Raw genomic sequence first — 17426 nt, 5'->3', positions numbered from 1 at the left:
CCTTTAATATTCTGAGTCAATATGTAATAGTTTAGCAGAAGTGGAACTAATGAATCAATAAGTTATGAATTGGAAGTTGTCATAGTTTATGTTTGAACCTAACAATGCTTTCTTTTAACAACCCATTTGGCTCCACAAGCAAAGCAACTTTTGAATTCAGATTGTTTTTCATATAAAGTGAAACTTTTCCGTTTAAAAATTACCCATATACAACACTACAGCATTTCCTGTACCCAAGAAAGTAAGCCAGTACATACTAGGATAACTAATCCTCCCAAAGCTGTTCCTACTGCTGCGGGTACCACTAAGTTCTCTGCCTCTGGGCTACAGACCTCAGCTAAATAGAAAAAGGGCAAGTCTGCAAAAGAAATGCATTTGAATAGAAGAATTTAACACTATCATCTCCCTCTAATTATTCAGACCATTTGTGCCTTTCCCCAGCAGGACCTGTCAGCCATCCACAAAACCCTGACCTCCCAAAACACAAAAGCAATAGCTCCCCTTCCTAAACATCCTAACATACAATTCCATTACATACTGTATTGAAAATGACAGTAGTAACTGCTGCAGACTCTTGCAGGCTGACTTGTACTGATGATTTGGTGTCTGCAGTCCCATCGTAGGTTAAATTAACTTTGATTTGCATTCTTAGGAGCCTCACTGCTAAGCTCTTTAACAAGAGCCTACTAAAATACTTGTGTTCTTCACAGTAAAAAAGCTTCAGCTTACACTTCAGGAAGGTGCTAACATTACTTTGACCTTGTGTAGCAGATAAGAAGGTAGCTCTGGCTCAGTGATTATATAAGCAGTGCAGGCTGGAACCAAGAAGAAAGGGTATAGGATTAAACTGCACTCTTCCCCCTTGTCATATGGCCATACAGTTCACAAGATAGGCTAGAAAGAGATATAGTGCTGCAAAACAAGGTATTAAGACACAAACAACAGAGGACTCTTTGAGGAGCACCTTCACCAGCTACAGAACAGACTCTCTGATGCAGACTGACCTCACACATTTAGTTTTTCTTTTATTTTAAAAGACAGTACAAGATGTCCTTTTTCAAATGGGTTAAAAAACGTGACCAAGTTTCCTTAAGAAATAGAACAATCTTTATTATTTAGAGCACATGTTGAACAGGTTGACAGTTCCCTATGGAGCAATACATACAGGAAAACTAGTGGTTTTATAACAACAGGCATTCAGGTGAAACTTAGGTGTTTTTTGAACCAGTTATCTGCACATCAGTCTAGGAGTACTTGAATCTCTGAGCCAATATACTTGCACGTGAAGAGTAAGTTGCAGGGTTTTGCAAAGATATTCCTAATGTTGTATTTTTGGAGCACTCTGCACTAATCTTCTCTATTGGGAACTGTGCACAGTCCCAAAATGTGCATGGTCAGATGAGTACAGTGTGGTAACTACTCCTTAACAGAAATGCATGTGTAACTGGTGCCACTGCATGTCAGTCACAAAAATACTAAAAATCTAGATGAACTTCTGCATTTCAGGATATAGTAACATGGAAATCATTAGATCCACCTTTTTTTTCTTAATTAAAATGGTAAGTCTTGAAGCCTGTTTCAGGATTAACCTTAGAGTAGTCCCTCACTTTCATTAAAATGAATTTCAGTAACTGATGCAAAATTCAAGCTGTAGGCTACAAGCTATAGTAAGCATTACCCACCCATATTTGCTTCCTTGGCTAGTGTCAGAGTAAACTGTTTTACAAAAATTAAAGAAATTACTGAAAGAAGTGTGTTTTATGATTTGTATACAAACATGCCACAGACATCTCTACAACCCTAGGAAACACTAAGAAAACACTAAACCAGCTTTGATGCAGGCTAAACTCATTCTAAAGAGGGAGACAACGTTATGTTCATTAAATAACCAGTTTAAGCAGCTCATGTTATGACATATGCAAAAAAGCCACACTTATCTAGAAGTCTGAAGACTTGGGATGTTTTTCCCATGCAGAAAAAACTGTATTAGAGCACACGAAGGCCAGAGAGAAGTTGTGCAGCAAGGGTTAGTCTCTACAGAGCTGCAGTTTAAGAACAGTCCAGTTGCACTGCATTTATTTGTTAAGCTAGTTATCCTTTCCGTACAGCAAGGAAAAACAGGTGTTGTGGGTCCATCTGAGACTTGTTTGGCTTTTCCATTCTTAACATTAATAAATGCTACACAGCAAACAATCAAACACAAAGTACATTAAACATTCAGAATGCCAATGGCGGGCCATTATAGTGTGAATTTTGATTGGCAGAGAACCATTCAAGATGAAGATTTAAAGACAGCTCAAGCTGCAACAACAGATACTGGCTCATTAAATGAAAGCATCTTTAAACAATGGTCATTCAAAGCAACAAGACAGACCAGTTCTGTGCAGAGTATGATATAAAGTTAAGTGCACTTTAAAGTTCTGGAATATTTAGAAAGGTTATTCCCTTTAAACTGATGCCAGCAGAAAAGCTTGCATTAATTTAGCAGAACTCTGCCTCAGATGAGTATTTTAGGTGACTGCCAAGGTATAATAAGTGGTGAAGAATTCAGTGCCTAACAGTAAATTTCCTTCTTCCTTTTCTGAAAGCATTTGGAAACAGCACTGAAGTCTTCCTATATATCCACCATTTGGCAAGTACAGGTTACCCATTTTATTTGTACAGCCAGGGTATAGGAATGATTCCCAAAACTACACCAAGGCAGGAGTAAACTACTCAGACCCTGTCAAAGCTAAGTAAGTTACTGCTGCCACTTCAAAAGATCACTTAATCACCAGCCTCAAGTTCCATTCCATGAAAAACAAAGTTGCTACTGGGCATCATACAATCCTTGTTAAATACTATACAAGTCAACATAGTGACTAATACTGCCAGCTTAACCCACAATTATGACAACAACTAAGGAACGCAGAGGAGAGAAGCAAGTACAAATTCTATGCTATTCTGGGAGTTGCCCAATGCACATTAGTTTAGAATGTATCCATGTTTCAGGCTACAGTCTGTAAAAAGCAGAAATAAATCCTAAACATTTTAGGGTTTTTGCAAGATAAAATCCTTAGCCTAACAATTCATTCGGTATTTGATATCTTCAGAACAGCTATGAAACCCATGTTGTCTTCTTAGAGCAGGAAAACTAAAAATGTAGTTCTGCTTCATCTGAGATAAACACTCTCTGTTTCTCAACTCCAGTTAGCTGTGGCTAGTAATTACTCCTAAGTTTTGGGTCTTTTTTGGACTTCAGAACTTGCACTTGCTTTGTTTAGAGTGAAATCAGAACAGGAATCACACTCAGATTCACAAAGTTTGATATCCAGCATAGCTTTTTCTTCTGCCAATTACGTAAGCAAGCACTATAATGGCAATCAAGCCAGCAAGTGCGGCACCAACTACAATTGGGATTAGGATGTCGTCATCATCCAGCGAACACTCCTGGGCTGTAGGTGAAAAAAACGTTGCAACAAGGAATAAATAAAGACAAAATACTTGCCAAGTGTGGTATAAAAATCCGAAGGTTCAAAACCCAAGTACTATTGCATCTTTGAACTAAGAGAGAAAGAACTGCAGAGGCCTCAAGGGTACGTCTAAGCATTGTAATCACTTGGAATGTTCGATAAGCTATAGTAACCTAACAGTGTATGGGTTTTCACATGCATAAGATCTTTACTAGACAAGAGAGTAGCCATTCTTCTACTTTAAAGACAGAACCAGGATCAGCTACTTCATGATTAAGGCAAGGCTGGTGCTTTTACTTATTAGGAATAAAGTGACCTTGATTTGGTATCAAGAATCTATCCAGAATGGAGATGTGTTAACTCTAATGTGGAGAATGAAGCTATCTTCAACTTGAACTACAGAGTGAAATGGGGCCCTAACTCTACAAGATGTATTATGATCAATACTGTTTACCCTGCATGTGTCTGGGGAATTAACTTACCTCTACCTAAAAAAAAAAAGGAAGTGAAAAAATGTGCACCCAATCTATGTGTCTACAGATTAGCCTAAAAAGACTGTAGTGCAAGTACTATCATTAAGTACAAACACCAGGTTACACTAAAAACTAACAAACAGGTCACTTAAACCGTTCCAGTTTTCCCCACACAAGACCAGGATAACAAACATTTCAGAATCTTTCATTAGTTCTGGATATTCAAGACTGCTTCTGAAAGAAGCTTTGTCAATTCCTTTCCCCCCTCAACACTTCTGTTCCTTAAACTGACAGGTAAAAAGAAACTAAACAGCTAACAGTGTTATCAAAGTCCATTTGTGCTGAGGTTTTGCCCCATTTTCTTATATATTCGAGCTACAAAAAGGTGTATGTCAGGATTATCAGATAATTTCTAATCTATACTGCAAGGCAACACTTAAGTCCCTCTTAGTTAAGAGTGTCTCTAGCTCCTTCAAGTCTTATGAAGGAGAACCAACGTATGTAGCGGATATTTTTAAAGTGAGAACAAAGCTTTCAGTGCACTCGAATGTCAGTCTCCAAACTCCTTTTCAGTCTATGTGTAAAACCCAATGCTGGTGCTTTTTACCAAGTAACAATTTTGCAAGCATTGCAAGAATTAACAAAAGAACTCTTACCTGTAGAAAACTTATTTTCCTGCACAAGGAATGGCTGAATCCATAGATTAAATGTATGTATTTGAATATTGTCACTAATTTCAAGAGTTTGCTCTTTTTGGCACATGTAAGAAGTACCAAGGAAAGCATCCCACTTGCTGAAATTGCTGTTATCTGCATTTGAGATGACTAAACAAAGAGGGGAAAAAAAAAGAAACAAGAAATTTGTATGCCCACTTCAAACACAAGAATGTTGCTAATGCAATCATAAGACTAAGGACCCAAATCTAGAGGGGTCAACTTTTCAACACTGACTACTCTGAAAAACAAGGTAGTCTGAAGTGCAACTGGTCTGCTTAACCAAGAGAAATCAGGCACCGAAGTTATTATAGTACTTAACAGTATCCTATCCTCCACACAGGCTTTTCTTGTATCTCCATTCATCCCAACACTGTATTGGGATGCCCTTTTAACTGCAACAGACATGACAAGCAAGTTTAAAAAAAACCCATACTTTCCATTTGGAAACAAATATGGTTTAGTTTTTAAAGCACTGGTCTCTTTTCCCAGTGAGAGCTAAGTAGAAGTGGCTGGAAAATACAGCAGCATCTTCAGTCAACGACAACAGCTGGTTTAAGTATAATAAAAAGCTTAATCTTTGGTACAACGATGTATTTCACACCTCAAACAGCTGTTACTGGAAACATTATAAAGAAGACCTCTTAATTTTGTAAGATGGTTTGGGTTGAAAGAGACCCTAAAGAGCATCTAGTTCCAACCCTCTGCCACAGGCAGGGAGGGACACCTTCCACTACACCAGGTTGCTCAAATCCCTGTCCAACCTGGCCTTTAACACTTCTATGGATGGCGCATCCACAGCTTCTCTGTTCTAGTGCCTCACCATCCTCAATTTGTGTAGACACACATTAGCAGAAGTTTCGGGAAAAGAGAATAATCCCATACTGCTATTTAAAGTAATTCTTACAGCTATTTCTGCTTATTGCTTTCGTTCCTACTAAAGTAAGGCTTAAAGCAGGAAGCAACAGTAAGCATGAAAAGCATTGAAAATGATAAAAAAAGTCAGAAGTATTTGATAAATATAGACATTAAATAAAAGCTTAGGCTTGGCTTTAAGGCAGCTACAGTTTCTTACCAGAACCATTCACACGATTGAGCAGTGTAACATTCACCTCTTTCAGGTAAAATTTTTGGGCAGTTTTGCTTACATTTTTCTGTTTAAGAAAAAAGAACCAAGTGTCAGTGTGCATTCTGCAGTTTTAACTTTAAGAACACATGCTTTACAAAGGCTAACATATTTACCACAGTCTTCTAGTTTCTACAGCTTTAACCCAGTATTTATCTTGAGGCAGTCAGCTAGCCAGCTCCAAATTCTATATGGGAACAGACTACCACCAGCAAGTGACTGAAGGGTTTACTACCAATGATCATCACATAATGCTGTTGGAAATTTAGTTTAAAGTAAGAGAAGTTACTTACAACAACAAATGTGAAACTAATCAATGTGCTATTTCCATCATTCAGTTTCAGAGTAGCTGTCGTGTTACCACAGGCACCATCTGCGCTAGTTGTCTTTGGGTTGATGTTGATCAGAAGAGGCTGAAACACAGACATACCACATCAAGGCCATTCAGCTGCCATCAGGAAGACACTGTTTCAGTCAGTAGCAGTCTTAGACTAGAAGAGCTTGTCATGAAGGTGACAGCAGGAAGATTAAGCCTAGCTCCTGCAAAATCAAGGCTACCGAAGTTTACATGCTGGTAATGCTAAAGCAAACAAACTGCCCAGTGAGGTCCTATTTTGTTGACGCAATACAACAGGCTAGCTCTGGCTCCCTCTATGGGGAAAAGACCGTATCTGCAAGGACCAGCTGCCTTACAATAAAGGAAGTTCCAGGCTTTTAATAGAGGTAAGCCCAGCAACAGGTTACATAGAATCCATATAAGGTTTTAAAACTAAATTCTATGCCACAAAAGTATTCTGATGTTATGTACAATACTTAGAAGCAGTTCTGGACAGCGAGCAGCATACAAACCCTGCACTCAGATTTCACACCAGGTAAGTGCAACCACCTTTATACTTTTATAAAATAGAAGTACCTTGTCTTGGGAAACATTGAGCTGCAGCCCCACATTAGCCAGAAGACAAGTTTTATTTCCACTTTTAAGAGAATAGTTTCCTGTTTCTGGATTCTCCACAGGTTTGGGAGCAGTAGTTGGAGCAGGTGATGCAGTGGTAGTAGATGCAGTAGTTACATTGGCAACAGTAGGAGATGCTGTAGGTGCTGAAGTAGGTGTATCCGCATGACACCTAGACTCTGAAAAGAAATTTAATCACCATTTTAGTGCTGAAACTGCATTGAACTCTTACAACTCAGAGGCCAGTTTAATACAGATATCAGTTTCTCACTGGGGTCTGCTAATCAAGTCACAAGTCTTAAACTCAACACTATGGTGCAGTATTCCAAACAATTTACAGCTATCATTTATTCTCAGAAATCCTGTAATGCTCTCAGTTTTGAATCCATGCGGCATATGCAATATTGCTTAACTCTAACACACAAAAGTAAAACATACAGACGAAGACAGATGGTTATAAGTGTGATATGTATCTGCTGTAGACAAAATAAGCAACCCTATTAAGTTATATGTAGCAGGATCATATGTTCATCTCTTGATAGGCTCTGGACTGTTTCAATGAAAAAAAAACCAACCCAGAGGCTACCAGTGAAAATAGAAGACAGTCAATTCAAAACCTTGAAGCTCAAATGATCTAGTCAGCAACAGTAGTTCTGAAGTGCTTATTTTCAATATCTCACTAACTGGAATATACACTTTATTACACTATCACCTTGGCATGGGAACCATCTACATGACTATGTCTAAAAAAAACCCAAAACTAAACCTGTCCTACTTATCTGTTTTTCCAGGAACAAGGAAAGATGTACTAAAGGATATTTACATAAATATTATTCAACACAGCACATCTTAGAACTGGTGGATTTTTTATTACGGGGCTTTGCTCCCTGCCCTGAGATGCAGTACAAAAAAAGCTCATTCACAAACTGAAATGCTCACCTTTTTTACCAATTGTGCCATTCTGAACAAAAGCCTGCACAGTAACATTCCAGAAAATCTGTGTTACACTTTCTGCTTCAAGGAAGTTGGTATTATGACACACAAAGACATTATTCAGTTGAACTGGCTGCATAGCATCCTTTACAACAATAGTAACTGGTCCTACAAGTAAGCACAAATATTTTAATGCTTTATGAACTACAAGAACATTTATAAACATTGTTATGCTTTATTTGATAAGACAAAAATACAATTAATTAAGTTTAGCAATCCTAACCTCTCCTGAATGTCTTACCTATGGGTCCTGATCTGAAGTGCTAAGTAATGCAGAGAAGTAATTGTGCTTCCAGAACTAGACACGCAATTAGAAAGGTGAATCCTTTTATCTATGTTTTTAATTTAAGAAACCCCCCCCCCCTATTATTAGCATGTATTAGTCCATGGAAAGCCTAACACTGTATCGCTTTGCTAGGAGGAAGGTCAAGTAGTGCACATAAAATGAATCTTCCATATGCTTGTTGTCTACGAGCAGCACCTTATTGATAAAGGCTGTTCAAACTGTTAACATTCCCCTTTCATTCCACTTCAACGAATCCCATATTAGTGAAGCTCTTATCCAACTGGCAGGTATGATCAACAGTTTAGGCAGTGCATGACCACATAAACTATTAGATACATTATTAGTCCTTCTCGCTTTGAAAAAGCCAACCAAGGTCAGGGACATAAGATCTGATGCTTGCAGCCAAAACTGTTTTGTAAGAAGGATTCTGCACTGAACATTACCTTTTCTTTTAGCATCAGGAAACACAGTAGTATCATTGGTGTTGTAGGTAAATGTGATGAAGTCCCCCTGGTAAGTTTCATTGCTTTTTGTGAAGTTAACACTCCAAGAGTGACCTTCTCCAAACTGTACTGCCAGAAGTGCAGCTTTCGTGTCATTGCCACAGACGCTTCCATCATGTGTCACACTGGATGGCAGGTTCAAGGTTGTGTTTTTCTAGAAGAGGAGGGTAGGCTTAAATGTTTCCACAGACAGAAGTTCTTCCCATGACAACATTACAAACCTGCTGGAGTTACACAGGACCTTGCACAAGATCAGCAGGATTATTTTAAGTTGTTCTACAGAGTTAAGAAACAGGCTCCCTGACATGCGACTAAAAAAGGAGTCACAGCAGGTTCACGTGCAAAAGTAGAACTCCAACCCTCCTATAAATCTTGGCTGTGCTGAGCTGCAATCTAAATTTACTATCTAGGCTAAGAACATTACTACAGCGATAAACAAAACCCACCAAGTTTGACCAATGCATCAATTAAGTAAGTGCAATAGGGCACTTTCAGTTATTTATATTATTAATTGGGGACTTATACTTTATTTTCTAATGAATATTTAGGAATACTCTTAACAACTGACTTGGTAAAATACAGAAAACTAACAAACCAAAGGCCCTCAGTGACAGTGTACTTAAACTTTCACCTAGGACAAAACAACAATTGTCAACAAAAGTTACCTCCAAGTACTTACATAATCACTACTGTTTGTTTCATATGTTATCAAGAATTTCATCATCCAGTTTGCATAGAGGCACGTAGCATTAGCGCCATCCTTTACATCTACTTCCACTGCATCAGACTGGAAAAAAACTATAAAATACGATTATTAGCTACTAAGACATTGCTTTTACTTCATTTTCTACAATTACTTAAGAGGGTAGTACATTACAAAGCAGTGCATTATTGCAGGGCCAGATTCAATTTGCCAAACACTGAAAGAATAGCTAGATTTCTAAGAAGTATTACACTAGGAAGCACACTGTGAACTTACCAAAGCTAAATGAGAGAATGTCGTAGAGTTTATTTATCTGACAGAGACTAATAACCTAAATGAGCATTCATTTGTGCTGACATACTGAGTGTATGAACCCAGCACTTAATGTACTGCTGGTAGGCCAGGGTCCTCCTATTACCTATCAGCGGTATGGCTCAAGTTGACCCCTTAAGCAGCCGGACCAGGGTGCCCACACTGTGTTTCCAGTTTCTCCCTCTGAACACAGGGATGTCGAACGTCCCTTCTCGTTTCGGGATAACTTTCCACAGTGGTTGCATCGCACCGCGGTGAACCCCACCCGCGGCACCCCCAAGGCAGAGCTGTGGCCGCTGACCCCACGGCCAGAGCCAGCCGTAGGTGAGGGGAGCGGGCTGGCGACACCCCCGCCTGTAGCCGGAAAGCGAGCAGACCAGGCCGGCGGTCGGGCTCTCGGGTGAGGCACTATCGCTACCACCCTGCCCGGCAGCACCACCGGCAACAGGGCCCCGTTCCCGGCCGGGCCTGGCCTGAGGCGACCGCAGGGCCTGTGAGGGCCGCGGCCGCTACCGACCGTTGCCCGACGCGGCGTCACGTGCGCGAAAGGGCGGGGGAGGGGGCGGCACGCCTACCCCCCCCCCCCCCCCCCCCCCCTCCCGTACCCCCCCCCCTTCAGCCACCGTCGCCACCGGCTCCCGCAGGACCGGGCACGGCCGCGCTTACCGGAGGTACCGAGCAGCAGCGAGAGGAGCGGGAGGAAGGCGCCCAGCGGCCCCATGCTGACTGTGGGTGCGCCGAGAAACAGCGAGAGCGGCCGAGCCCTCGCCATCGGTCATGTGAGGGGAGGGGAGGGGCGGGAGGCGCCGCCAATCGCCGCGCCGGGGCTCGATTCCATGGGTTGCGGATGGGCTGCGCGTCGTGGGCCGGCTCGGGCGGGCGTAAGGGAGCGGCCGCTGTGGGCCCGGTACGGGCGCTTTGCCGGCCGGTTCGGCCTGCGGCAGCCGCTGCTGTCTCCAGCACGGCTTCTGTAGGTTGAGAAGGCTGAGAGAAGATGCGCACCCAGAGAGGTTTAATAGAGGCCTTCGCTGCCACAAGTAAAGGATTAAGCTCTTTTCCATGCTTACAATCAATAAGAAGAGGGAGAAACAGACTAAACTGAACCTAATGTTTAAGTCAGTGGTGTAGGCTGCCATGCAGGGTCATGGGGGCTTGGACATGTGGCTACAGGTGTCTCTAGGTCTGTCAGGGCTGTGTCCATCCTCCCGACCACAGACGTACTCGGGTTCTCTGTGGACTCTTCTTCCACCATGACTGGGCAGAAACCCTTCCAGCTATGGGTGCTGTAAATCCTCCCTGCTTTACAGAGGCTGGCAATAGCACAGGGGACTGGGATGCTTTGCTGTGTTTTATCCAGCCCTGCAATGCCAAACGTGGGGCCGAAAATGGGAGAAAGCAGCTGCCTGGTGCAAATGAGGGAGAAAAGAGACAGGGATGGAGAAAGGGAGGGAGAAGATGGCGGTGGGCAGGAAACCTGGTGGATTTGAGACTAAACGGAGATGTAGTGTGGTGAATGTTGGATTGCGGCCTGGAGGGTATGGATGAGGGAAAAGGAAGCTGGCTTGGCAGAGAAAAGGGAGATGGGAAGAAGAGATTGAGGCCAAGAGACAGCAGGGAAAATGGCGGGCAGATGCTGCCTGAGGAGATTGGAACTCTAGACTTGGCAAGGAAGGGCCCTCATTGAATGGCGTATTCCTGGTTCTGATGCTGGGGGATATCTGCAAACAGTGTTCTGAATAATCTGCATTTAGAGATATCCCGAGTCATGGGGGAAGGAAATCGGAGCTCTTGAAGAAGGCAGTCAAACACATTGACCTGATTGAGTGGGGCAGTTGGAGTGCAGATGGCGTTGATAGGAAAGCGGTTGTGAAGTGTTGAGGAAATGGAAATAATGCACTTTGTGATTAAATGTTAGTTAAATCCTCTCAGCTGTATACCTTCAATAGTGTACTTTCCCAAAGAGTGCCACAAAACCAAACCTGGTAAGTCAGGACCCCCACTGGAACCACCGCGTGGTACTAATGGGGCTTCCACACACAAATGCTTGTGTGGTCAGATGCGTTCACTGCTTCTTTGCTTTTGTTTTTGTGCTTCATAACCGCACTAGAACCAACTTACTTTGTGTATTACATACCCACACATGCGTCTGTTTGAGCATTGTTGCATGTGGAGAAATAAACTTTAATAACTGAGCCAGCACTTGCTGTAGCCTGTGGGGGAGCATCCAGTAACAGAAGCACAGATGAAACCACAGGTTCTGAAGGCAGCAAGTCGTCTGGCTTGACCACGAAGAATGGGGCATTTCAGAGGCCAGGGAGAGTCCTGCTGCTGGAGCTTTTACATCTCCTCAGGCTTCACTGTTTTAGTGTGAAGTCCTGGGTTTAAAAAGTGATCTCTCAGGGAGTTAGAAGCAATTGCATTAAGAGGATTTCACTATTAAGGGGAAGACATTAGGAGAAAGAGCACAGAATAAAAGTAGCAACTGGTGTGGTATTAAAAGAGCAGTATAGTTTATGTAATTTAGCGTAAAATATGAATTCACCCCTCTAAACAAGATAAGGTTTTATTAAGGGACAAAGTCAATAAAGCAAAAGCAAACAGCGCTGGGTGCGTGACTGTAGCCAGAGGTGCAAGTGATCAGTATTTGTTATAGGTTTATATACTTTCACAATTCCATTAGTCACATACATATTCATAATCCCTGCATATAGGCAGGGAATATTATCATTAAGTCCAGTAATTTATTATCATAAGTCTCCTCCTCTTGGCATCTGTGCACTGCTCTTCAATAACTGTGGGCAGGGGTCTTGAGGATGAAGTAAGCAGTCTTCCTCTTGTGAGTCAGGGTCTTCAAGATGAAGTAAGCAGTCTTCCTCACAGTGTGCTTTTCACCTTTGGCACAGTTGAATGCCCCAGTAATCACACAATGAGCTAAAATCAGCCATATCTGTAATTATTCTGATAACTAGCAAAGACTTCAAACAGTGTGACCTTCCTGCACAGTTTATAGCAGGACGGGCAGACAAGGAGTATCCCAAGCTAGCAGATGTTTGGGAGGCTCTGTCTCTGAACTAACTGATAAGTGGAAGGATGGTGTGAAATAACTCATTCATGTTTAGTGGGGTCACTAAATCTTGTTAACAACTCGCATTTAGTGGGGCCACTAAATTCCACAGGCTAACAACATAAACATTGTTCTCTTTCTACAGCCTAAGTTAAGCTAAGAAGTACTTAACTCTACATATTTTACAGGCACTAGCTTTTGTCCTATCAAGCATGCAACCCCCCCCTTCTTCTTTTTACCTTTACAGATTCTTCTACTATGCGACTCCGTTTTGCTCATCTTGTGTCTTTATCGAGCTTTGTTTTTGTTACTATAAACTTGTAAAGTTATATCCACATAACCACATCTATGATTAATTGTGAAAGCCAATACATTTATGTGTTTATCACATTTAGCATCATGAAAAATACATTGTTTTGCACCAGAAAGGTCATCATTAATATCAGAACATAGAATTCTTTGTTTGCATCTGGTTGCTTTGCCCTCCCCGTGTCTCCATCGCTGCCTTCCATGGGCACTTTGTGGTGTTACAGCATCTTACTGTGATCTTAGCAGGTGCATGGCTCACTTCTTCTTTGCTGTATCAGTAAAGATAAAAGAAAGCGCAGTTCCTCCCTTGGAGCTGCATAAAAACAATGTCCACACTGATCCTGCTTTCAGTTAAGTCAGCACCAGACTGGCCATAGGAGTAGCTTAATAAAAAGGTGAAGTTATGTGAATTCAGAGACACTGAACTGGTGGTTTATTTTCATTATCACATGGTGTTGCAGGGGACAGTGATGTGCCTGTGGTGCAGGTATGTCAAGGCTGACCCTAGCAACAGCAGAAGTGATAAGGTGGCCACAAAGGCTGCCCAAAGGGTTTCTGCCCTTGCGTGGGGTTCTTGGGGAGACCCGGGGATCAAATTCCACCTGCAGGGAGCTGGTGCAGGCACCTCACATTCACATACAGAATAAAGTTTGCCCTGCAAAGCCTACATGCTGCAGTGGTCTGAATGTGTTAAAAGGCTGTTCAAAACAATGTGCTTTTGCATTATTAGCGCAGTGATAGTCTCCTCTTGCCCAGCCAACTGTCAGAAGCTCAGTTTTGGCACTGTTCTCCCTAGATAGAGATGGTTTTGAGCAGCTCCCAAAGGCTGTCTCCTATTTAGCTCTGCAGGGAGCAAAATGGAACTGTGCTCCTCTTGTGATTAACAAATCCTCCAGAAGAAGAAAAGTAGTGGTTGGGGTCAGATGTTGTCTGATTCCTCTGGAATTCCATGGAAAGCCATGATATTCAGTACTTGTAGGATTCAACCTCCAACAGTGTTAACACTGCATCTTATTTATCACAAGTAATTTGTTGTGGACTTTTTGACAGTCTTAATGGTCAGATTTATGTGACAGCTGGACTTCAGTGACATAGGGAAGTGTGAATGGTTATTACCATGATGCACAGAAAATGCCTCAGCCTTTTGCTTACTGCAGAGAAATGGTTTTGGTGTGATTTTGGGAGCCACTGATGGATTGAAAGCTGATCGTGCTTTTCTGGGATGTTCCTTATGTTTATTGCTGGCTGTGAAAACGAGGACTGAATGTTTCTGTATGGCATTACATTTTTGCTGCATGTTATACTTAGTCTGGTGTCAGTAATTTTAAGAAGGTGATTTGTTCTCATGTACTGAGAACAAATATGCAAAACCTCGTGGTGTCTTTTTAAAGCTTTGGTTCATCAAGGAACATAAATTCGTGCCTAATTTATAATGTATCAGCTGTTCTGTGGCTGTCATTCACATCATATTCTTGATGTCCAGCATATGCTTAATCCTTTGTGAGACCTTTAGCACTTTAAGCTGGTAAGGTATTGTATCTGTAATCAAATTTTCCTTAACCCAGGGACTTGCAAAAATTGATGGGTATGTGTGGTCAGAAGCAAAGTGTCCACTGTTTAATGAAGCACTGAGTAACTTCGTATTTGTGATCTCTGGTGCAGAAGAGTACAGGAAGAGGAAATAGCTAGAATATGCAGTAATCACTATTTTATTCTAATTATTTTTTATTCATTCTTTTAGATGTCTCTTCAAACAACACGGAATTTCCTGTATTTTTCCTGGGACAAGATTATGGCAGAACAAATTATTCCTTTCCCGGTGGCAGAGGACGGGCTTGGTACCTTTTCACATGGGAAAGCCGGAAAAAGGAAGAGATTAACGCCTGTCAGAGAGGCCACAGATTCACTTGGCAGGGGAGGATAAACCACAGGGACCTTCTCGGGATCGTGCCAGCAGCTGTGAGTTACAGCTATGCACCTTCAGTTTGTAACCTGGAGGATTTGCACACCGTAACGAAGCCCCTGCTTTGCCCAGCACAGTGTGACACCTGCAGTACTTGAGCTGCGTGTGCTGCGGATGGATGGCTCCCGACTGCTCTGCTCTGACGGGTGTGAAAGCTGCGGCTCGCTGTGCTGGAGCAGATGGCCGTGCTCCTGAGCTGACCGGTTTCTGGAGGAGGTGGTGGTAGGAAACCAAACCATTAAACGCAGCCGCAGCAAACTGCTGAGTCAAGGCTGGGGCAATCACGTGAAATACCAAAACCAGCCGCGGTGATGGGGCCGCACAGGGTAGGTTGCTGCAGCCCCAGCGGGCTTCCTGTAGGAGGGCGCTGGAACCCGGTGTTGCGAAACAACACCGTCACTAGCCTGTTACACAAACACCGCTGGCTTACGTGCTGTTGGTTTGGTCAAACGCTGGGTGCTTGGGGAGGTGGCAGCGGGGCTGGTGCAGCCGGTGCTCCTTCGCTGACCCGCACGGGGGACAGCAGCCCGTGTTGCAAGGTGCAGGGTTGGGGTAGGCTGCTAAGCTCAGCAGCGTTTGCAGCTGCTGCTGGGTTCGACGTGTACCAGCTGAGTTACCATGTGGCAGCTGATGAGATTTGTGCATTTTTGTGAGTCATGCCAAACTACTGCTAGATGTAGATCTGTTTAACACGGGGAAAAGTCGTTTGACTGACAGCTCAACACGTTCTTTGGGCTTGTAACAGCAAAGTAGAAAAATGTCAGTTCTGTGTCTATCAATGTACATTGCTAACTTGGTGGAGATACATCTGTCAGCTTCAGAGCAGAAGTCATGTGAGAATGGCTCTGCTCACGAGCCACCTCCCACTGCAACTCTTACCAAAGATGTGTTGGCTGTAACTGCTTTTGAGAGATCTCAGCAGCAGAGGAGGTTCTATCTAAAATACATGGCCCTTTTAATGGTCATTTTAATATCTGGATATTGTAACTGCAGGACTGCAGTGCCGTGACCTAGAATGACATTACATCCCTTTTACAGAGAGCACATCAGGGCAGATGATACATGAAATAACCATATATGTAATTAACCATATATGTAATTAGGATACAGTTTCCAGCTCTGACAGAGACAGAAAACCAGGTCTGGCAAACCCTGAGTTAATGCCTGTTCACTGCATTGTCCTGAGCAACAAAATTCTTCTGGGGAATGATCTCACTCCAGTTTGAGGCTGCCTGCCTGCTTTTGGAGCTGGGATTATGAAGCAGCAGTAGTGCTGTAGGAATAACAAGGAGGAAACTGAAGGGATACTGTTGTAGATTAAGCTCAGCCTGCTAGTAAGTGTTCTCAGACTGAAGCCAAAATACAACTCTGTACTAGTTACTAGGAAGAAAATTAACTCTATCGCAGCTGAAACTAGGACAGATATGCAGGACTGCAGCCCTTTGGTTGCAGAACCAGTTCTCCAAAGAATGGAGCCTGACCTACCCCCTGGCCGCAGCCTACACGGTGACAAGGTTCCAGCTCACCTCTGCAGAGGCTGTGTTTTGTAACCTGTTCCCATCTCATGCCTGACAGCTGCACCTCCTCCCCAGCACACATGTGGCAGAACTCGGTCTGCACTCTGTCTTGTCCAGGTTTTAGTTATAATTAGTATAGCAGCCTTGCTTTGAGCCTTAACCTAGCACCAGCTGGAGGATTTTCTTGGTACAGTTAAGGGACTGCTTTTGAGAAAGGTATCTGCTTTTGACCATAGTAACAAATTGTTCTCAGATACACTTCAAGTTTTGCAGACTACACAGTGGTAAAACAGAACATGCATTGTGGTAATTCGATATGAGTTTGGTCTGGGAGGGTAAAAGAGCTACATATTAAGTGAACATTGTATTAATAATCCAGCACTGATATTTCATGCTGTATTACAACTGCTTCCCACTCCATGTGGTACAAAGAAATCAATTTAATGTAATCTTTGATGCAGTTTACTTGCATACTCATCCCTCTTAGTTTGCAACGTGATAGTGACTAAGATTTGCAAAGAAGCATCACAACCTTTGAGCCCTGCAATGGACAGGGCATTATCAGAGAGTCTGATCCTGACTCTCTGCCTGCTCTGACTGCATAAAGCATCTAGCGTTGGATCTACTGGAAAAGCAGCTACTGCAACCTCCTTATTACTGAAAATACCATTAGATGGAGCAGAACCTCTAAACCCTTTCTTGAAAAGGCAAAATTTTGTAGCCTTTTACAGCTACAAAGCAAGTTACAATTACTTTGGCACTTTAACCCAGAAGTACCTGGTGACATCCCTGTTTTCCTCCAGCTCTAAAATAGAGGTGCTGCAAGCTGCCAAACAACTTATTATTTTAAGGAGTAAGTTAGATAACTATCATCAATGTTGCACACTGTATTCTCTCTGAATACAGTTTGGCATTAGTAGCTTAGCATTAGCCACTGAAGCAGCTGAAGCCTTCAGCTACAAGAGCTGACCAAGCATAAACTTCTGGTAAAACTAACGCTGCTAACAAAGAACTCATTGTGTGCTGCAGATACAAGTGGAATGAAAAAGATAAGGACAAT

General features: G+C 42.5%; 1 protein-coding gene across 1 annotated transcript; it reads right to left on the bottom strand.

Annotated features, from left to right (window-relative positions):
• Positions 1-1084: 1084 nt before the first annotated feature.
• Positions 1085-10297, bottom strand: LAMP2 (lysosomal associated membrane protein 2). Its single transcript, XM_034063739.1, has 9 exons — positions 10180-10297; positions 9178-9296; positions 8439-8652; positions 7656-7817; positions 6678-6895; positions 6058-6177; positions 5714-5792; positions 4582-4749; positions 1085-3434 (listed from the first exon to the last, which is right to left on the bottom strand). Exons 1-9 carry the CDS (start codon positions 10283-10285, stop codon positions 3295-3297), a joined length of 1326 nt encoding a protein of 441 aa, XP_033919630.1. The 5' UTR covers positions 10286-10297; the 3' UTR covers positions 1085-3294.
• Positions 10298-17426: the final 7129 nt, after the last annotated feature.

The sequence above is a fragment of the Melopsittacus undulatus genome, chromosome 6 (genome assembly GCF_012275295.1).
Source record: "Melopsittacus undulatus isolate bMelUnd1 chromosome 6, bMelUnd1.mat.Z, whole genome shotgun sequence".
NCBI lineage: Eukaryota > Metazoa > Chordata > Aves > Psittaciformes > Psittaculidae > Melopsittacus > Melopsittacus undulatus.
Note: the sequence above shows the minus strand (reverse complement) of the source record. Positions and strands in the feature narration are given on the sequence as shown.